The sequence below is a fragment of the Drosophila biarmipes genome, chromosome 3R (assembly GCF_025231255.1).
Source record: "Drosophila biarmipes strain raj3 chromosome 3R, RU_DBia_V1.1, whole genome shotgun sequence".
Lineage (NCBI taxonomy): Eukaryota > Metazoa > Arthropoda > Insecta > Diptera > Drosophilidae > Drosophila > Drosophila biarmipes.
The window spans coordinates 29,742,365-29,757,842 of NC_066616.1; the positions used below are offsets into that span (position 1 = coordinate 29,742,365).

The window sequence follows — 15,478 nt, forward strand, 5'->3', positions numbered from 1 at the left end:
ACCCCTAGTAAAAAAGTCAAAATTTGGTAAATTTTTTAGTTTTTAGAATCAGCCAGAAAACTATTGCGATCAATTATCCAGATTGTTATTTGTCCAAAACAGTACGCGTTTTAGGTTTCGGACCATTTTTGACCAAGTTACACAGAAAAAGGTCAAAGGAAAATATCATTTTTTGCCTAAATACTACGATTTTCACGTTTGTCACAAAAATAATCAGTATTTTGGTCGTAACAATAAAAGTAATGGTCCAAAAATGGAATGTCATACCTTGCTGAACTCGTAATAAAATTTCTAGTCAAATAACATTCACACCTAAAAAATTTTATTTTTGATCAAATTTCGTAAAAAATTACGATACTACCCCTTGTAAAAAAGTCAAAATAAGTTAAATTTTTTAGTTTTAAAATCAGCCAGAAAACTATTGCGATCAATTATCCAGATTGTTAGCTGTCCAAAACAGTACGCGTTTTAGGTTTCGGACTTTTTTTGACCAAGTTACACCAAAAAGGTGGAAGGAAAATATCAGTTTTGTGCCAAAAAACTAAGAACTTCACTTTCGTCACAAAAATAATCAGTACTTTGGGCGAAGCAATAAAAGTAATGGTCCAAAAATGGAATGTCATACCTTGCTGAACTCGTAATAAAATTTCTAGTCAAATGGCATTCACATCTAAAATATGTTATTTTGACCAATTTTCTCCAAAATTTTTTAATTGTAAAAAGTCTCTCAACTTGCGAAAAATTTTAGTTTTAAGAATCAACGAGGAAATGACTGGTATCAATTATTTAGCTTGCTTATAGTTAATGGTTAGTATTGAAAACAATTTTCTTTATGAAAAACTATTTTGTTGGCCCCAAGAATTTATATTTAGTCCATCCCTGGCGAAGAGAAAGAGTGAGAAAGACCAAAAGGAGCTGCCGCAGATTGTGTCATCGATTGTGTTCGAAACGCGGTGGAAACCAGGTCAACAGTGCAGTAGCACAGCCACATCCATGAGTTATTGATTTGCGCCGATATCCGATCTCCTGCCCTTCTCCTCTTGGCATTGGCTTTGTCTTCTTTTCTTCTTTTATTTGGGTGCCCTTCGCATCGGTTCCATTGACATTGCCGTGGAGTTCGACCCTCTTCGGGGGGAATTTCCATCGGAGCAGCTTATAAATAGACGGAGCGACTGGGGATGCGCCTCTTGACTTGCCACTTGTTGCACTCAAGTGCCACGAACAGCCAAAGCCATAGAAGAAGCACGAAGAAGGGGCAGAAGCTTTGGGGCTTTGTCATTGAGATGTGGGCCCACAAGTCGATTAGTTGGCCAACGACAGTGGAGAGGCGCATTCCAACGCCGGAGAGTGCGTAGGTCACATGACTTATAAATGCAGAGCAAACCTTGTGGTTTAAGTGGATATAGTGATACGGATACTATCTTATAGGATACCACATTATTATAAAATACGTTTTTACTTTGTTATTTACTACACAACTCTACAACTTCCTGACTTTTCTTAAATATATGTGATTATAAATCCACATCAATTAACACCCAAAATAATGCAAAACCAAACCTTAATCGCTCTCTTTTCTCACCCAAACCTCAAATTAACCGAGGCAGTAATAATTTTGACTTCCACATAAAATAATTTACTGATTTCCAAGAAACGCTCTCGACTGCCAAATTAAATAATTTTTATTACACTCCAAAGCAAGTGTATTTTTACTTTTACCGCAGCACAACACCGAAAATAAAAAGGCAGTACAAACGAAACATGCAAATCACGCTCCAAAAAGTTTATAACAACAGAAGATGGCAAGTATATGTTATATATTTAACTGGGTCTCCCAGCCCACACTCTGCAAATTATGACAAATGGCGAATGAATGTGCTCCTATTTCCCCCAAGTCCCCTTTGCTTTTAATACGTTGACAAATCGTTCGGCTAAGTGACTTAATAGCTGGCTTCAGGGGAGCATAATGATGATGATTACTGCGATCGGCGTCCGTCGATTATCTCGTTAATTAGAGGGGACTGAGATGAAGAACGATTTTGCATCGCTCGCCATTCCGCCCCATCAAGGTCATTCGATTTTAGCACAATTATCGCGGAAGGCCCTTATCCCAGCCCATCACCAGCGCCTACGGCTTTATCTAACTCACCTACAACCGGTGGGAAGTAATTAAAACTGGAGCAAGTCGAGCACTTTTTATGAACGAGGGTGTTTTGGTGGTTGCCGTGACTGGGTTCCTAAGGCAATGGTAATGAGGCTAATACCAGGCTGGAAATAAAGGAAATAATGTGGTTTTCCGGATGAGTTAAATATTTCTCTAGGATTAGTCATCAAAGAGGCTGGTAAAAATACAATTTAATTCGAATTTTTATGGGCTAAGCAGTTCCTAGAACGATTTCCTTTAGTAGAAAAACAACCTCAAATATATAGGATTTAGGGAACTTTTTTGCCGAATTTGTGTAACTTAACCAAGGATATCAGCTTTTAAGTGGCTTCTCTAAGGTGAAGTCTAGACATATTCAAGCCCACTTGCCATGGAACAATTGTTTTCAACATGTGGTCAAATATTGACATTGAATTATAATGCCCATTGAGAGGCAGAGTAATCAAAGGCCTATATATAGAGTCACACACACGCTTATTACCGGCCAAAAAACCTTTACACTCAGTAGTGGAAAAATAACATGGTTGGCGAACAAAGGCAAGGGGCGCATTTATTGTCACTGACAGCGGTCAAAATATTTGGGGAAAACAAAGGGTTGAGGGGTTTTCTCTCGGGGGATCTGCAGAAGCTAACATATGTAACCGAAAAATACGCAAAAACACACAGATAGTATCTGCCGGTGCGTATGGTTTCATTGAACTAAGTGCCCGGCTAAATGCTGGAGCCGCAATTTGTATCCAGCGTTTTGTTTATTTACGCTGTCATCTCCCTTTGTTTGGCACTAGTTGGCCCAGCCTCCAGTTCAATTTGTTAACCATTTGCAGTCAATCGCACTAACAAATTCGCTTGTCAGGCCGGCCAAAGTCTTGCCATTCGCCTTTTCTTTTCGGCTCTTCAGTGGGCCGTCATCTCTGTTTGCAGCCCGACTGGCAATTAAAAATGTATTTACCAGCACTCTGCCATTGTGGAGCACTTATCGCACGACTGGCACTTGGCCAGTTCCGATGCGAAGAGGTTTAAAGCCAGTCGAAGGACTAGCCCCTAAATGGCCGTTACTAAATGCTGGTGTCGCCTTAAAAGCCCACTCGTCGTATACTCGACGTGCGATCATAGTCGCCCGCTGGCGCCATCTACATGTCATGTAAGCTGATAGCTTATCACTCGCCTCTTTCTTCTCCTCTCGCCTTGAACAAGTTCAGGCGATGATAGAAAACGTCAGACAAGTAAAAAAAGCTTCGCAGAAGCCAAACAATATTAAAGGCAAACAAAGAGCAAGTGGAGTAGGTTACTGGTCTCAAGGGTTCCTACTTTACAATACCCCATATATTTTGTGCGATTCAAAAGCTTTAACCATCGAAAAATGATTAGGAAGGCCAGAAATACTTTGTCCCCTATCTAGTTAGGCATACTAAATAAATTAAGATTATCTTAGAAGGGGGTTTTCTTATCGAATGAGTTAGATGTATTTATAAATCCGCAATTAATCTTTATAATACAATATATTACAATTTTGCTTATATGGTTACTATGCGGCTTTTAAAATAAAATCTAGCCTACTTAAAAGTTTTATATTTATTATTGCATTGGCTTGTAGGCACCTATAAACGCATATCCCGCAGAGAAACTCTCTGTTTAGGGTACTTAAGAAATTAAAAGACAAAAGCATTCGGCTAGCGACTGCAGCACAATCGAGCACTCATTTCAGTTGCTCACGAGAAGATCGCCGGTGAGGTATCCGAAACCCACTTACGCTCTCGTTAACCACAGATACGATATATCTCAGGGCAATGCAAACGCCAGAAAATAACGACAGTCAGGTAAGTGGTAAATGGGGCTTATCTAGACGAGATTACAAATCGTATCTTATTATTTTCGCCTACTCGCTTAGCTTATTTTGGTGCAGCAGAATTTGAGAACACTGCCACAGGAATTGGTTAAGAGCCATGCTGATCATGTGGAAGTACTGGATCTGAGCCACAATTGCCTGAAGGATCTGTCTTGGCTGGCGGACTTCGAGCAACTGCGTCAGCTGGTCCTGGACAGCAATCGCATGCATGAGGCCCACCTCAGGACATTGACACGTCCACTGCCCCAGTTGGAGATACTCATGCTCAATAAGAATGAGGTGGGCTTATGGGCTCGACTCTTGACCCCAGTTCAATCGCCCAAATGTTGTTATTTCTTATCAAACGAATATACTCGATTCCAGTTCAATGACCTACCCACCACCATAAGACTGATCAGGAGGTTCTTTCCCAACCTGCAGTATCTGAGCCTCCATGGCAATCCCATCTGCCCAGACGGCTTGGAACTGCAGCCCTTCTCCAGTTACCTGCGCTACGACTACGCGTACTACAGGTGGGTTCTGTTTCAATATTGAACCTGCTATACTTAGTTGTCCATCTGTTTTAGCAACTACATTGCACAGTCGCTGAGCAAACTGAAATTCCTGGATCACGGGCTGGTTCAACGCACCTACCAGTACGAAAGTTTCCCGCTCAAAAACTATGCTGGCAAACCACTAATACAAACTACTAGTTTATGAGGTGGTGACCCCATTAAGATGAAAAAATGTTTAATAAAAAATAAAAGATCTTGTTATACTTGTATCGCTGGGATATTAAGTAAAATACAACTACATTTAATTATTTAAAAGGAATTTAAGAACATACTTTAAAATTTATTTGTTTTTCTTCTAACTTAGTTAATTTGTAAGCCTTTTTTGGAGATTATAAAAAATAACTTTAAACATATTTGGTGAAGTTTTATAATACAATATTAATTATATATTTATTTATTTACTTTTTAGGTTTAGGTTTATTAATACATTTAATATTCTATGATATAAGACGAGCTCTAAAATTGTTGACAAAATATCTACATAGCCAAGACACAAACCAACCTCTAAAAGCTTATGTATGTCAATTTACAAAACGAAGCGATGAACAAAATGTATTTCGCGATAAAGCATCCACCAAAAGTATCTCAAAATATAGAAGACTAAATTTAATCACTGACAAATGCGCTACAAAAAGTTATGGAAAAATATATTTTAAATTAAAAAAAAGTTATATATTAATAAGACCAGAATCGACAATTTGTATAATATATTTTCAAAAATAAATGATAATATCACAAAATATATGAGAAAATATATTTTGGGTACAAAAAACAGGTATATATCAAGGACCCTAGAATTGACAATGGTTTTAGCATATTTTCGAAAACAAAGTTTAAGTTCAGAAACTTTCCAAAATCAATGGACAGTTCCTATAAATGGCAGGGTGCCTATAGAAATGTTTGTTAGTCTGCCGGCCGGCATAAAGTAGAGATAATTCAGAGGACCGACCCCCAAGCAAAGCAAAAAAGGTGATGAACGCAGTGCAAAAACAAATCGCTGATAGCCAGTTATCGGGGTCTATATAAACGGACATCTGGCAGCTTTTCAGCTTCAGTTTCGCGACGACTCCCAGCCAGCCGGTCTCTTTTCCAGTTCTTAAAAGTATATATACCTTCATTGCTCAATATGGCCGATCCCAACGCCAAGCCCAAGTACACAAAAGTGAGTATAATATTGTGTTGCCAACTGCATACTAAATATAACTAAGCCAACTGCAGATAAGACGCACTTAATATATTTCAAATAATATCCAATAGTAACTTCCCAGCTAAATCATAGCCCATTTTAAACTTGTTTGTGTGGCAATTTACAAATATCCATGACTTATTTTTTTCATATCTGGGCTGCTGGCCTCCTCTTACAAAGCAATATACTTTTCTATAAAACAAAATCTTTTTGTTTGCTCTAAGATACAGGGTGTTTTAGCTGTTATCAGCTCGAAAACAGATCCGGCCCAAGTAAAGCCATAATAATTAAGAGGCCTTATAAGCTGATAAGGTAAAAGTTTATGGGGGACCAACATGAACAGCCCATTTTTCCGATACGGATGAGACTTTGAATCTAGTTTGATGAGGTTTTAGGTGACGAAAATACAGGATGGTAAAAAAAGCAGTTCAATTTTAAGTTCTAGAAGTACAAATATTAAAATTTATATTTTTTGATCCCAATATATATATTATAAATTAACTGGCTACTTTATCTTGAAACTTTAAGAACTCAGTACCTACCGGTTCTTATCACCCAACGACCCATTATAATTTCGAACGACATCCAACAGTCTCAAACGACTTTAGTTGGCTGTCAACTGCTTTGCTTTGTTCGTAAACTCGACAATTTGGAATCGTGACTAGAATTTCGTTTAACATTGTTTATACTGTCGCGTGTCCCCTGAAAATTGAAATGGGCCAATTCACAGGGCTGATAAGTGGTTTGAGCGGATAAGTAATAGCAGACAAACTTGGCTATTAATAATGCACAAATTGCACAAATTACTGGCACACCAGGGAAATCTTTGGGGAAAGTGGATGAGATTTGATCATAGCTATGCGCAGTGCGAACCCCATTATTGTCAGGTGGGGGAGGACCCTCTGCTGGGATTACTGCCTCTTAAATCACCATTTGTATATTAATTCTGTGACTTATTTATAGCTCTTCATCAACAATGAGTTCGTTGATTCGGTGTCTGGAAAGACCTTTGCCACTTTCAATCCGGCGACGAACAAGGAGATAGTCAAAGTCGCCGAGGGAGATAAGGTGGGTGCAATCTTGTAATAAGAAATGGGAAAGTGGAATAATAATAATATCATATATTATAAAATTGATAGGCTGACATAGACCTGGCTGTGCTCGCGGCCAAGAAGGCCTTCCATCGCGACTCGGAATGGCGCAAGTTGAGCCCCCTGCAGCGCACCACTCTAATGAACAAGTGAGTTTAGCCATATGTCACCCCTATAATAATGGCAATAAAAATCTCTCCAAAGACTCTGTGCCCTAATGGATCGCGACAAGGCCTTCCTGGCCAGCTTGGAGTCCCAGGACAATGGCAAACCCTATGCCGAGGCCCTTTTCGATGTGACCTACTCGGTGCTGACCCTGCAGTATTATGCCGGCTGGACGGACAAGTTCTTTGGTGACACCATTCCCGCTGGAGGCTTCACCTCGATGACCCGCAAGGAACCCATTGGCGTGGTGGGCCAGATCATCCCCTGGAACTACCCCCTGCTGATGCTGGCCTGGAAGTGGGGTCCAGCCCTGGCCGTTGGTTGCACCATCATCATGAAGCCCGCGGAGCAGACTCCTCTGACTGCCCTCCACATGGCTGCTTTGGCCAAGGAAGCGGGCTTCCCGGCCGGAGTGATCAATGTGGTGAATGGATTTGGTCCCACTGCCGGAGCTGCCATCAGTGAACATCCCGATATAGCCAAGGTGGCTTTCACTGGCTCCGTGGACATTGGCAGGATTGTGATGCAGGCGGCGGCCAAGTCGAACTTGAAGAGGGTCTCCCTGGAGTTGGGCGGCAAGAGTCCCGTGGTGGTATTCGATGATGCAGATAGTAAGTGGTTTTTCTCCGGTATCTTGATTTTTATATAATTTTTCATTACCCTCCTTAGTTGACTTTGCGGTGGAGACCACCCACGAGGCCCTGTTCTCCAATCACGGCCAGAGCTGCTGTGCCGGCAGTCGCACCTACGTCCACGAGAAGATCTACGACGAGTTCGTGGCCAAGGCAGCCGCCAAGGCCAAGGCCCGCAAGGTGGGCAATCCCTTCGAGGCGGATGTGCAGCAGGGTCCCCAGATCGACCAGGAGATGCTGACCAAGGTGTTGGGCTACATCGAGAGTGGCCAGAAGGAGGGAGCCAAGCTGCAGGCTGGCGGCAAGAGGATCGGAAATGTCGGTTTCTTTGTGGAGCCCACTGTCTTCTCGGATGTGAAGGACACCATGCGCATTGCCCAGGAGGAGATCTTCGGGCCCGTGCAGTCGATCTTCAAGTTCAGCACCCTGGAGGAGATGATCGATCGGGCCAACAATGTGCAATATGGCCTGGCCGCCGGCGTTATTACCAATGACATCAACAAGGCCCTGAAGTTCGCCAACAATGTGGATGCGGGATCCGTGTGGATCAACTGCTACGACGCCGTCCTGCCCTCCACTCCGTTCGGTGGCTACAAGCACTCGGGAATTGGCAGGGAACTGGGCAAGGATGGTCTGGACAACTACCTGGAGACCAAGACCATCACCATGAAGCTGCTTTAAGCTGGAACTTAAAGGGGGTTCTTTTTTGTACACATATTTGAATTTTATTTGCACTGGTTTTCGCTTTCGTCAATGGTTAGACTATTGCATTTTTTAAATAAAACAGTTGGATTAAATTTATCAGGGGTTATAGCCGAGAATTCGACTGGAAAATGTGGCTTAACTAGGTATAAATAATTTTCAAAATATTTCTCATTAAAGTTGTAGCCTAAAAGTATGCAAAACTTTTAGTACATACGTTTTTCTCGGACCACACTTAAATTTTGATTCTACTATATCTCCGCCTCATTTGCGGATACGATATCGAGGCACGAAAAATATCAATTAAATATCGATTGATTAAGGTCTCTCTACTGGAGAGTCCGTAAGACATATACTAGTTATAACCCAGTTAGTTGATATAATATTACTTAGGCATCATCTACTAAACACTAACACATCGTATAAAAATAAACCTGAGATTGCTGAACCTTGGGCCAGCCGAGGGATTAGGCCACGTTAGGGGGCGGAACCTGGGACTGGCTCTGCACCTCCAGCAGTGGCACTGCAAGATCGCTCAAACGCGACCTGGCACTCTGATAGTCATCCTCCGACCTGGGACGCATCTGCGTCTGGTGCTGCGGACTGCTCTGCTGCACTACCTCCGTGTAAACCGGCTGGATTTGGACTTGTGGAGACCCGTACCGATCATTATCGAACATCTCGTCGATGTCCACCAGCTGGAAGTCCACGGCAAAGATGAATCTCAGCACCATGACCAGCAAAGCGATGATCCACAGCACCATTCCAATGATGTAGCTGGCGCGGAAGAGCTCCAGATACGTATCGTGGGACACATTGTGGTCATGGACGATGGGACGCAGCAGGGCGATGGCATCGCCACAACTGATGGCAGTGGGATCTGTGAGGTTCCCCCTGAGCTGGCCACACAAACGCTTAAGGTGGCCATTGGTTAGGATGGTATAGATCACGCTGCCCAGACTCATCACCGAAAAAATAATGATGGAGGGCACTACAATGCGCCAGGGTTTTGGCAGAACACTGCAAAATATTTTTGGTATTACTAATAGGAAAGTTGATATAAAGACAACCACTCACGAGCTCTTTTTGCTGCCTGTCTGGAAGATCAGACACATGGCTGTCCAGATGATGGCCACTATCTCAGATATGAGGGGAAATGAATAGACGAATTGAGCTCCAATGCCTTGATTCCAACTGGTGGAGTAAATATCGATGGACACTATAAAAAAGCGATAATTAAAGAATATTATATTCTGTTATAAGATATTAATATCCGCCTTACTTGTGCTCAGGAAGTGACGATCTGCCTCAGCATTGAAGGTGATCTTTGGAGGCGCAGCCGTGGTGCTTGTGATCGACTCCTCCTTCATTTCCGCCATGAGGCGCTCCAGTTTAGGTCTGTTCTCAATGGAATCGAAGATATGCGGTATCTTATACACTGGCTTTGTGGATTCTGTGGATAAATCATTAATTTATTTTTTTTAAGGAATATGTTAATATAAAAGATAACTTACGGCTCTCGCCTTGCAGCGAATCGGGCGTGACATCCTGCACGGAGTACTTTCGCCCATAGGCATTCTGCGTGGCTTCGATAAAGTCCTTATGAAGTATCTCTTTGCTATGATCAGTTAATTGATCCATATTGCGCTCCCGGAAGATGAGTTTGGCACTAACAATTCCCTCGTTCAGATCGCCCGATATCATGTGCAGCGAAATACTCCACAGAATGGAGAACACTGCCACGAGGACCATCAGACATATTACGGTGTCTAAATTAAAGGGGCAAAATGGTATCATAACGAAATTATATAGAAACTAACTACGATTCAGTATTTCAATAAGCTTTGAACCTTCAAATACGATACACATACTAAATATTAACTTTTTACAAAGTTTAATGACTAAAAGTGGACACAAAAATGAAAGCCAGCCGCTTTTTAAATATTATACTTCAGTTTTAGGTTATGAAAATGAACCAATATCTACATTAAATAATAACCAAAACAATTCCTTATTTTTTTTAATAAAATTTTTAATTAAAACCAAAAACCTCTGTGATCTTGATACAATAATACTATTAACCCCTGGCCTATTTTAGCATTGCACACATGTTGTTCTATCAAACGGACCGCTGACAAATTTGAATGCAAAATTAATGGCTCGCAAATAGACACGGCTGTATTTAGACATTCAACTATTTATGGATCTGCCAGGAGCCGTAGATCAAGTATACGCACTGCTGCTAACAATGGATTACGAAATTATGAGAATGGAAAACACGAGTGCCTGAAGGTTAGGCAGTCGATAATTTATTGCTTTCTAGTTATGTTCGGGGCTGGATTGAGTTGAGGTTGTTTGTTCTGTGTAAGAATCGGCTAACTGTGAGCTGGTCTCCGTATATTAACGTTTCTGTGTGAGAATATATATAGGGGGGTATGATATCATGCCAAATGTTATGGAGCTCGGTTAACGAGTCGGGGCGAAACATTTTCAGATGACGTCGATACCGTGACTGCCTCCCAATAAAATTCATTTCAATTGATGCAAATATTCCCGCATATTGTGCGAAATAAAGAGAAAACAATCCGCTGGCAGAGTCAACAAACAGATTCGTGGGTAAATATACGACTATGCTCGGTGTGCATAATAAAAGTCCCAGAGCGGAACATGTCAAAACGGGGGAAATGGTATATTACCATTCCATTTTACGGTCCCTAATGGACAGCTGAATTTTACAAGTTCGCCCATCTATAGGTATAGAGCGGGAGAATAGATCACGAGCTGCTACCGCAGATTTCATGCCCCAAGTGCTTTGAACGCATTAAGCGGAATGTTTTTCTGCTTTTTGGCCGGCCAGCGACTCATTTATATATAGTATATATATCCCAGGCGATTTACTGCGCGTTGCATGATCCGCCGCAAAGTGGCACCAATGGCATGACATCACTGCCATCTCGAAGCCCCTTTCAGCTCTCATCTCCGGAACTTGAACCAACAATATTCAGCCGTCGTTAGCAGTCAACCGCTTTTGGCCAGGTTTCGTTAAATGGCCCAAAAGAGGCGAAGCTTCACAATGAAAACTATAAATAAAGATTACTAATAGGCTTGGGGATAGACAGATGTAATCTAAGGCATGTGGACCCGAAGAACCCATAGTTGGCCATTCCCAATGTGCTATTTTATTTAGATAATAACAAAAGCTCATTTATCCTTAGGAAGTTTACATTTGAAGCAGTTAACAATTTCCCCCTCCCGGTGATTAAGTGCTTGTTTATATTTGCGACGGCTCCCGGAAGCCTGGCACTTTGGCCAATTTGTTAATGCCACTAACAGGAACCACATGGCGTATACGTACTACGAACTACGCCCACTCAAACAAGCTTTCCCCCACTTATCGACAGATGAAAACTGCATCAAATGGAATATATTTATATACTTTTGTAGCATGATGATCGGTAGAAACAGCAGGGGAAGTGTGAAAATGTTTGTAAACAGTTGATATTAGCACATTGGACTAAGGCTTTGGGCCAATTTAGCACCTTTAATGAGTCGATTGACGCTATAAAAATGTTTTAAATTTGGCACAAAAACTTGTAAATAAGTCTGGTTAATGGAAAAATATTTGGAAATGTATAAGCTACCAATACTTGTATTAAACATAAAACAAAGAAATATATCAATTAGGGAAAAATAAAATAAAATATTGCTTGACCCTCTCACAAATCGAACAATTTATTGGGTGGGTCCCTGTCTCTGCAGTTTTTCAAAACATTGAAATACGTATATACTCAAGCGGTTTATTGATGCTGAAAGACGCGCCCCCAAAGATCAGTCTCCATGACTGATGGACAAAACCGTGAAATGGTTTTAATTGACTCGAACATTTTCTGTCAATAGCAGCAGACAGTTCACCTCAAATTTAACCAATTGGCTCTTGTAGTTTGACATTCGAATTTCTAAATGTTTTCAATGGAATTTGTTTTGGTTTTCATTTTAAGTTTGGTTGTTGTTCCCTTCACAGCCCCCTCAAGGCAGTGGCAGAATATATTTTAAGTACCAGGTCTGCCCTTAGTGATATGTAAAAAACATAAACGTATATAACAATATATAACGACGTACGATTTAGATTGCGAATATCGCTGGTGGTTAGCTTCCCCTGTTTGTATTTCTTAATCAGCTCCATGTTGGCATGTTATGTTTATCGTTGTACAGAAATTGTTCCTATTAAACAGATTTATCGCACATAACTTGTACACAATTATTGTTTTTCTTGACCATCGAAAGCTTTTACTTCACATTTGCTTACTTTCATGTGCGTGGCAACTGAAATTAAAAATTACGCATAAACTTTTTAAGGAAAAATGATAAAACAAATTCCGTAAGCCGCACTTCCTGTTCTTATAGATTTTTTGTTTTGATAAAAGTTTTAGAAAATGCCTGGAGTTTTTGCGTCACAAATACTTTTAATTTGAAATTCTGTCACAATTGGCGTATTCATATTTGGAATACATTCTTATCGAGCACATGGAATTATCGTTTTCACTCCGCATTTTTTTAGTTAATGTGAATTTTATGGACCATTTCCGTATGGAATATTTCATTTAGCAAACCGGGGGATCTACGAAAGACGCACAGAAAATTTATTAGCAAAATAACAAACAATTGCGATAATAAATATAGCTGCTGCTTTGGGGCAAACTTAATGAAGCGCGGAGACTTTTTGATTTTCGCCTCGATTCCGTTCACTTGAGCGATCGGAATAATTGAGATTAATTGATTTGAAATTGCCGAAAGTGTGTGGGTGCATTCGGGTGTTTGTGTTTCCAAGGTAGACACGAAAATACAGCAATTGTGTTCGAAACAATTCGGCTATCAATTTACATTTGGCGCGCACAACAGTTGTTCGGGTTTTCAATTTCCATTTCCATTTTCCCGACCCATTACGTATACGTAACCAACCGAAATTAACACCTTTTTGTGCGCGTTCTCGGATAGGTATTCTAATTAACCCATGGCTCAGAGTCGTTGGGAGTGTGTGTTTCGGTTTGGGAAAACTGACATCCGTCCGGGCTGACGAGTTCAAGGTCGTAACCGGTGGGGTGGGTTCCACCCTTTCGATTTGACATTTATGCTTGTTATTTACACTGTTTCGATATCTGCGATTTGCATAAAACGTTATTGGCTGTGTTAATTGCCGGGCCCGAAACTAAACCACGCAACGGTCGGCACGCATCCAAAAGATATGTTTTAACCGAACGGATCCAAAATTTCGGCGCTCTACGTCCGTCGTTCGTGACTGCTGCTCAGACACTGGGGCGACCGTGTGCCAACCCATAATTCTCCAGCCGACTTGTCTTTCTCCCGCTCTCAGTAGCTCTATAGAGCACCATGTAGCTATAGTTTTATTTACTTTTTGTTGGGGGCTCTGCGGAGCGAGCTTCTTCGGGTTTGTTTTGATTTCGAAAATTTGCAACTGGTTGCCGAGGTATGTTTTTGTTTGTGCCTCTGTTTTGATTGGGTTCTTTCGTGTTGTTGACTGTTTTTCTTAGTTTTTCAAAACTATTTTTTTAGGAATAGAAAGAGGTGTGGCTGGGTGATTATAATTTCCGTGGGATGGGAAATCGTTGTTGTAGTAGATTCATCTAGTATTAATAAAAGTTCTAATTTTAGATTTTTATGGATTTATGGTCGTGTATTAAGGGGATATAAACACATCAATAAATAATACCTTTAATGCCCTACTTCCTTTTATATCTCAGGTTCCACCCCTCTCCAACGAATTCCAAATTCCTTTCATCTATATTTATATTCTTTTCATAAACAAACAAAAGAACCGCCCGACTTTTGCCTTCCATTATGGCATATCCTCTGTTAGAGGCGGGCATTAATCTGATATTCAAGGACCGACCGAAATCCTGTTCTATTTCCATGCCATTGTTTCGGCCTTGGGCTGTTGCCATGGCCGCAATTATCGGCGATGACCTTGGAAGAACACGCCGCTTTTTCACGTCCAAGGTGAACTTAATTAGCGGCCGAAAGGCCTTCGAAGGACTCGTCAATGTGAGTGTTCCAAGTCGCGTGCCTGGCGGGCATCTAGTTTTTTCTGGTTTCTTGAGCCGAAAGTGAAATTCTATCTAGCAATAACGCTCGTCACCTGGGAGCTATTGCTGTCTCGAGAGTGTTATTGAAAAGCTTTTCAATAATTTCTCAGGGGCACATTAAAATACTATGGTAAAAGATCACAATTTACAGCTTTTAAAGGGAAATTCTCAGGTAACCATCAGGTAACTATAAGATAAGATTACCCTATAAGTATCGCCACTTAATCTTGTCTGACCATATATAAAACGCCACATAAATCTTGGCTAACCGTAATTAGACTATTACCATCCAAGGAACTTATTTATAGACCACGTGTTTCGCCCAATAAAAACAATAATAACTATTTCCCGTGGTTTGCGATAAACATTTTCAGCCCTAACGAATTCCATGGAATCCATTTCCACACATGTCATAATAAGGTCTCTGCCACCCAAAGATAAACAGCACATCATTCCTTGCTCCAATGTTGAAATTGGCGATGACGTCGTCCTCTTATGCAAATCCCCAGTAGATAAAGCGACATACATGAATTTATTACAAGTTTCACTCAACTTCCAGGTGAGTTATGATGGGTAATCAATCAAATTCGAAAGAAAAGGTAGTTAGGCAATAATAAAAATGGTGGCATATTATACCTTATTACAAAACTAATGGACTTACTAAAAGAATTTCAACTTTTTTTATTAACAATTTGGATATTGTATTTCAGGAGATTCAATCTTAAGACCACTTACGTTCGCAGCGCACCACCTCGCTCCTGGCTTCCCGGGTTAGCATCTGCAGACTGTCGCCAATCCGCCGTATCCGCTGCGGAGGACTCCCCATCTCTGATCCCACTTGGCACTTGGCACCCGCATCTAATTACGTCTTTTGTTTACAGCAGGCAAACAATTAGCAGCATTGCTAAACAAAAGCCTAGCACTTGAGTGCGCATTTTCGCTTAGTTTTGGAACTTGGCAGTAGAGCTCGGTACATATACCCGTGTGACCCGAAAGAAAAGCTACGACTGGAGACGTTCAGACGACGCGGCCGCTCG

General features: G+C 41.1%; 3 protein-coding genes across 6 annotated transcripts; 2 read left to right on the plus strand and 1 right to left on the minus strand.

The window, feature by feature from the left end:
• Window positions 1-3,854: 3,854 nt before the first annotated feature.
• Window positions 3,855-4,812, plus strand: LOC108025158 (leucine-rich melanocyte differentiation-associated protein). Its single transcript, XM_017095435.3, has 4 exons — window positions 3,855-3,981; window positions 4,053-4,289; window positions 4,374-4,522; window positions 4,577-4,812. Exons 1-4 carry the CDS (start codon window positions 3,952-3,954, stop codon window positions 4,707-4,709), a joined length of 549 nt encoding a protein of 182 aa, XP_016950924.1. The 5' UTR covers window positions 3,855-3,951; the 3' UTR covers window positions 4,710-4,812.
• Window positions 4,813-5,566: 754 nt separating this feature from the next.
• On the plus strand, window positions 5,567-8,435 carry LOC108025335 (aldehyde dehydrogenase X, mitochondrial). Its single transcript, XM_017095764.3, has 5 exons — window positions 5,567-5,726; window positions 6,714-6,818; window positions 6,890-6,990; window positions 7,046-7,617; window positions 7,676-8,435. Exons 1-5 carry the CDS (start codon window positions 5,691-5,693, stop codon window positions 8,317-8,319), a joined length of 1,458 nt encoding a protein of 485 aa, XP_016951253.1. The 5' UTR covers window positions 5,567-5,690; the 3' UTR covers window positions 8,320-8,435.
• A 140-nt stretch (window positions 8,436-8,575) lies between these two features.
• Window positions 8,576-15,478, minus strand: LOC108025336 (uncharacterized). Of its 4 annotated transcripts, none has more exons than XM_017095768.2 (6): window positions 13,484-13,666; window positions 12,460-12,663; window positions 9,855-10,109; window positions 9,623-9,793; window positions 9,418-9,559; window positions 8,576-9,360 (listed from the first exon to the last, which is right to left on the minus strand). In XM_017095768.2, the coding sequence occupies exons 2-6, from the start codon at window positions 12,521-12,523 to the stop codon at window positions 8,808-8,810; spliced, it is 1,185 nt and encodes a 394-aa protein (XP_016951257.1). In that variant the 5' UTR covers window positions 12,524-12,663; window positions 13,484-13,666; the 3' UTR covers window positions 8,576-8,807. The 4 variants fall into 4 exon arrangements, with proteins under 4 accessions (XP_016951257.1, XP_016951256.1, XP_016951255.1 ...); XM_017095767.2 differs by having other exon boundaries at window positions 13,312-13,666; XM_017095766.2 differs by having other exon boundaries at window positions 13,300-13,666.

Coding starts and splice junctions, on each gene's coding strand:
- LOC108025336 (XM_017095765.3), bottom strand. CDS start 15,267: ATGGGGAGTCCTCCGCAGCGGATACGGCGGATTGGCGACAGTCTGCAG. Junction 9,794..9,854: donor TTCGCTGCAAGGCGAGAGCC/GTAAGTTATCTT, acceptor ATTTATCCACAG/AATCCACAAAGCCAGTGTAT. Junction 9,560..9,622: donor TCGTCACTTCCTGAGCACAA/GTAAGGCGGATA, acceptor GCTTTTTTATAG/TGTCCATCGATATTTACTCC.
- LOC108025335 (XM_017095764.3), top strand. CDS start 5,691: ATGGCCGATCCCAACGCCAAGCCCAAGTACACAAAA. Junction 6,819..6,889: donor AAGTCGCCGAGGGAGATAAG/GTGGGTGCAATC, acceptor TAAAATTGATAG/GCTGACATAGACCTGGCTGT. Junction 6,991..7,045: donor CGCACCACTCTAATGAACAA/GTGAGTTTAGCC, acceptor ATCTCTCCAAAG/ACTCTGTGCCCTAATGGATC.
- LOC108025158 (XM_017095435.3), top strand. CDS start 3,952: ATGCAAACGCCAGAAAATAACGACAGTCAG. Junction 4,290..4,373: donor TCATGCTCAATAAGAATGAG/GTGGGCTTATGG, acceptor ACTCGATTCCAG/TTCAATGACCTACCCACCAC. Junction 4,523..4,576: donor TACGACTACGCGTACTACAG/GTGGGTTCTGTT, acceptor CATCTGTTTTAG/CAACTACATTGCACAGTCGC.